The following is a 6,000-nucleotide window of genomic DNA, read 5'->3' as shown; positions in this document are numbered from 1 at the left end:
CTCCATACGCAAAGTGCCAGAGCTGAGAGAACAATCATCTTCACTTTCAGCCACAAAGAAAAATCTATATATGCCAAAAACTGAGCAACAAGGAGCAGTTGGTCATAGCAAATCACAGCAGACGTTGAAAGAACCAGGTCATAAATAATTCCATCCTTGCTGCCAAAAGATTAAATAAATTAGTTTTAAAAAATAATCAGCCTTTCTTTGTACTCAACAAGCTGGGGAAAGCATTCCAATTGACATGCAGTTATGCCTGGTTTTGTAACATAATTGAAATTTCAATATGACCTACAGGTTTCATAGATTTTGCAAGTTGTAGTAGCAGAAAAAGGAGCGAGGAAATCAAGAAGGTAAAGATAAACTCTAGCAAGCAGTAAATGGATATGCTGATTCCCTAGCTTTCCATAAATAGGTCTATTCTAGCAAGCGTCATATTTTAAGGACAGCTGAATCAAACAGCAATTTTTCAGACCTAAAATGTCATCATGGTGCTTAACAGCAGATAAGCTACAAAGTCTACACTTGAGTTATTTCAGTGCAATGTGTACTAACTCCTGCTCTGCTGTAGATCACCTGGAGTAATTAATGATTGCCCTTAGTTTTGATGTAGAATCTGATAGGTAACACTGTTCAGCTGTGCTGTAAGTGGAAGGATTATTTCAACAGGTCAGCAAAAGTAAAGGGACGTCCTACACTAAATTCTTCAGTCTAACTAGCAGAGCCTGCATCTGGCAAACACTTTTGCAATATCTGAGTTCAACTCCTGCATAAAAATATCAGAAAAAGCAATTAATTTGTGTCTGATGCTCAGCCTTGTGTACACAACTACATAAAAATACCTGTATTTGTAGGACAGTGTGAGAAACCATGAAAACATTAAAAGCATACCACATTTCCACCCAGGTTTCAGATAACACATTTTTTAAATGTACCAGTCTTGCCAAAGGCATTCCCACAGAAGGCCATGTCCTATTACACATTCAAAGTCTGGAAAGCTGGAGGTGGGATGTTGGGGTAGAATGACTTGGGAGTGGGGGCCTGAAACAGAGCTAGAGGGAGGTGCAGGATCCAAAGATCTGAGATAACATTTCCTGAGCACTGCTGACACAAGCATTCCTTTTGCAGGCAACTGAACACAACTAAGTGTGACACGTGGCAAGCACGAGCACAGAGTGGCTGATTTGCAGAGGAACACCAGCACATTTGGGGGGAATTGGCTTTTTCCTGAATCCTGCACAGGCAGAGTCCATGCTCAGCACACACCCACAGCCTGTGTTTCCTTCATGTGCATTTAGCTCAAATTGGGAAAAACCTCAGTGAACTGAGCTGGATGAGTTAGGAGCATGTCTGGTTAGGAGAAGCAGCAGTGTTGTCAGGTGAGCATTTATTAAGTGACAGGTGTCATTTATAAAATCACAAAGCAGCAGTCCCAGCCAACAGAAGACTTGAAAACGACGCTCCTCCATAGAAAACAGGATTTGAAAAACCTTCTTTGAATTCTGCTCTTTTCTGGTTTTGTTTTGTGTGATCTTATAGTAGTGCACATCGTAGCCCCCATAAATTATACCCTACCTACGCTATACATATGTACTCCATATGTCCTATAAATGTCACAAAGCAAAGCCATACTTTGTGGTGACACTGGGACCCAAACAAAATATCATTGCACATTAAAACTGTATTAAACTAATTGAAAAATACTTTACCATTGCTAACAAAACGAGAGAATTACTAAACATTAAAAGACAAGAGACTTTTCAGTGTTCCATAAAACCACGCCTTTCAGACAAATTAATTATTTGCATCATAAAAAAAATCCTAACAGTGAAAGAAAATATTCCAGAAGGAAGTGATGAGTAAAAAAGCTTCAGGTGTTTTTTCATTACATTAAAAACAATTCTCATTCTCATAAAATATGCAGAAGTTTACATCTTAAATAGCATATTTACCTTCCAAAATTGCTTTCATTTTAGTCTTGCAAGAAATTAAACCTTAATTATATAGGAAAGTATTTGGAATATATTCAGAAATAAGAAAACTATAGCTATTCCCCTATAAGTGGCACAGCATCTGTCAGGAGTTTTCACACACCTTCAAGAAGATATCCCAAATTAAACCAACATTGTACTTGCTTTCCATGATCAGCGTTAATATTCTGCAGACCCAACCTGGCTGTCTTGTTTATTCCATAGTTTCAATTTCTATTGCTGTACTTCACCCTGGCAAATAAATGGATGCACGAGGGGCTCACCCTCTGAATAAATAATAAAATCTAATCTGTCAGATCCTCCTTTGCCTTGAATGAAAAAAATTTCATTCCTCTGTGATGCTGTTGAAGCTAAATCTTGTTGCAAGAGACTGAATGAGCAGCCTTAGGATAAGAACTAAAGGTGTGTTTGAGCTACGTCACCACCTTGATGAACATCAGAATTACATCTGAGAGCAGACGGGAGGAAAGGAAGATGCACTATACAAAATATGTCTTCATTTGAGGAGTAAAGTATTACTCAATGGCATTATACATCGTTAATAAACTTTCTTTATCTGAAACTATAATTTAATATTTATGTATCTAATTTACATGTGACAAAGTAGCATATTCTAAAATTAGAGTGTAACCGGCAAACTATTAACTACTATAAACAATACCAAAACACAACTCAAACATATTTTAAGGAAACAATAGATACATTTTGGACTGGGGAATGATTTCAATCGCAGATATTGTTTTAAATACAGCTGTCAATTACATCTTGAAAAAGTTTCTTCAAGCTCAGAAAGATTTTCTGCTTAGGGATTCCTAGGTATATATACATAAAGACCAAGAGCACACCACCAAAGACACCCCTATTGGTTACTAATAGTAATAATTGTAAATGCTTAAATTGTGTGGGGGAAATAATTTTCAATAACCATGTTATGATGCACTAGACAATATCCCCTTTGAGCAGAAACTAGAGAAAATACCGTGCCCTTTATTATCTCTGTGGTTTCTTACGTGTAATAGACAGCAGAAGAATTGCACTTATTGTAACATTACAGTGTTAGATTCCAGTTTGCCTTTTAGAATATTAGTGGCCATAATACTTATGATAGGTTGTGCCTTATGCAAAGATGAATAAAGATGTGCTTTAAAAAAACAAAAACAAAAACAAAAAACAAGCAACCACTTACAGAACCAACAGTGAGGCTGAACATAACAAACATGCACTAACCCTACACTTATGCAAAACTAAGTTCTTCCAGGAAACAGTAACCAACAGTTGACCTTCCACAAAGGTAAAGGTTTTGTCCCTTGGTAATATGTTTGGACTTTGTAGTTGAATTCCAGTTTATTAGCTCATTGTCTGTGAATGTGCTGTTCCACTGTGGTATCCTTTAGCTGCCCTTGAGCTTCTGCAGAATCTGCAATCTTACAGTCACTTTTATTTAAGGTTTTATTGAGCTGCAGAGTAAGTTCCCCTCAGTACTACACAAATAGGCTTCCTTATTCATCCTCTTCAGGTTCCTGTGGTAAAATTGGTGTCTCCTCCTTTAAACAAGCACTAAAAAACCCGAGGATTGTGCTGTAAAGGTGATATTTGCTTTTCTCGGAAGCAATGGTATGACCTTCATCCGGATAGATCTGGCAGATTAGAAAGGAAAAAAAGTAAATAGTTTTTAAAGGCTTTTCAAATATTTAGGGCTCTAATTTTCTTTCTCTGATCTTCAACATGTTTTAGATGACAACAGGATGATAGCATTAGTTTTATGGCATCAAGAAAAGCTAATAAAACCCAAAGTAAGACTCATTCTCTTGGAATTTGAACTTCCATAAAACAACCACTGCAGTGGGATCTGCAGAAGTGAAAAAATTTATATTCTCAGCTATTGTGCTTACAACAGCTTACTTTAGTTGGCATTTTTAATAGTGCCTAGGCATCCAAATCCCATTAACATCCATGAGGATTAATTGCCTCATGCTTTTAAAGACCTCTCAATAGTTCAAATTCTAAGTGTTTGGCAAAAACCCTTTTTATTCATATCTTAACTATCTTCCTATCTGGTCCAAAGCCCATCTTCTCTCTCTCCTTGGGTGGATGTGAGCATTTTATCTCTTAAAACAAATACCTATGGGAATTTCTCCCAAGTGAGGCTAAGCAAAGATTTGCAGGCTGAATGAAGAAATCCAGGCCACAAGACGAGACCTGAGGAGGCCTGAGGCAAAAAACTTCAGCTGCCTCATCAAACCCAGGTTATCACAAGGTTTCATGAGAACAGCTGAACAGGGCTCTTCTGGGAAAACTCTGTCATTCCTGTTTCTTCCTCTCTCCATAGGCCTTCACATCACCTCAGCTGAAAACACACAGGAACAGGAACAGATTCTACATTTAAAGTCCTTTTTCCTTCCTCAGGTGGCACCAAGCCCCTTCCTGCCAGCTCCTCCCTGACAGGAGCTCACACTCCAGTGCAAACTACAGGACCATCCTAAGCCCAGCAAGGTCGAGGTTTGCAATGGCCAACAAGCATTAGGAGTATTTAGAGACTGATTCAATCATAACCCTCTGCCAGCAGCATCCACGTGCTCCAGGTGGGTTCCATGCAAGCCTGTGCCTTGACAGAGGCTCTGTCGGGCTGTTCTAATAAATATAAATGTTGAAAATAAGGGGAAATTACTCTCATGTGACCCAATACCTTTTTAGGTAAAAAGGAAGCCAAAGTAGTGACATCTCCCTGTTACAAAGAGTGCCCATGGATTCCAGAGCATTTTGTATAATTGTAGGATAAACAGGTGGAAAAGAGAAAGATGAGAGAGAGGACAAAGAGCCCAGGAGAACAAGATGATACAGCTCCTGATATCCATACAAACAGTGAGAAAAATAGGATTAAACAGAGTTCTAACTGCAAATTGAGGTAATACCACTGTGTTGTGGTAGAGAGGGTCCTTTGCAGCAAAGAAATAGCAACAGGAGGTTAAATGTTCAACTATGTTTATAGGAAAAGTCACAGGTGCACGTACCTGCATAGTGTAATTAGCCCCAGCTTTTATTAGACGCTTAATTAGTTCTGCTGAATGCTGGAAGTGAACTTTAGCTGCAAGAAAACATTTGATATTATTAGAAACAGCTACAGTAATATGAAATACTTATCTGTTACACAGCTTTGGCTGAAAACATTTCCAGGCTCTGTAATTACTGGATCTGAAGCTGACTATTTCTAAGGCCAGCCCCACCAGCAACAGGGTGTTACAGCAGAGGTTTTGGAGAAGGAGCTGGAAGCCCCAGGGGAAGCCACACTTTTCATTCAGTGAGGACTCTTCTGTTTACCCTTGATTTATACATACTGTGATAGCTTAGAGATGTGTAAAATCATTCTGTTTGAACATCATGGCATCTTCTAATTTGCTTGAAAGAAAGCACACTGCATTTTCTATTGCTTGCACAGGGTCATTACACCCCACTCTTTAGGCAATGGACTTTCTGGAACCTATCAGTAACCCAATCTTTGTGTGGCAAAGCCATGATTACCAGGTCTAACCCTGCAGAGTTCAGGCTGCAAGTGCTCTGGGCAGTGTCACTGGATGTGATATTGAGCAGGGGCAGCAGACAGTCAGACTGCCAGGCCAGAGCACCCTGCACTGCTCAGACATCTATCAAAGCCCCAGCTCCCTCCAGCTGGGTTCAGAGGGGCAGAAATTGCTGCTGCCTGTTGCAAGCAGTAAAGCCTGAGCCTCTCATGCCTGCTCAGTCACCCAGTTTATTTTCAACCCTTCCTGCTGCGCTCTGGGGAGAAGTACTGGGCAGGGTTTCCACCCCTCTGGTTGCACTTTGGATACATAACATGGATTTGGCAAGCCAGGGAAGATGAGCTGGCACTCTGCCAGCTGTGCATGGGCACTGTCACTTGGCCCTTGCCACTGAGAGGCACTTATCCCTTCAGACTGAGTAAGAAAATTTGTATTATCCCACATCCACCACATCCACCAGAAAATACTGGGGGAGAAGTAGGCATGTCAGT

General features: G+C 39.8%; 1 protein-coding gene across 2 annotated transcripts in view; it reads right to left on the bottom strand.

Annotated features, from left to right (window-relative positions):
* Positions 1-1,370: 1,370 nt before the first annotated feature.
* DPP10 (dipeptidyl peptidase like 10) overlaps positions 1,371-6,000 on the bottom strand; it is a 431,094-nt gene continuing 426,464 nt past the window's right edge. For both annotated transcript variants that reach the window (XM_059852599.1, XM_059852598.1), the window contains exons 25-26: positions 5,003-5,076; positions 1,371-3,628 (exon numbers count right to left, since the gene is read on the bottom strand). In XM_059852599.1, the coding sequence (XP_059708582.1) occupies positions 3,491-3,628; positions 5,003-5,076 (212 nt within the window). In that variant the 3' untranslated portion in view covers positions 1,371-3,490. The remainder of the gene's footprint in view (positions 3,629-5,002; positions 5,077-6,000) is intronic.

The sequence above is a fragment of the Haemorhous mexicanus genome, chromosome 8 (genome assembly GCF_027477595.1).
Source record: "Haemorhous mexicanus isolate bHaeMex1 chromosome 8, bHaeMex1.pri, whole genome shotgun sequence".
Classification (NCBI taxonomy): Eukaryota; Metazoa; Chordata; class Aves; order Passeriformes; family Fringillidae; genus Haemorhous; species Haemorhous mexicanus.
Note: the sequence above shows the minus strand (reverse complement) of the source record. Positions and strands in the feature narration are given on the sequence as shown.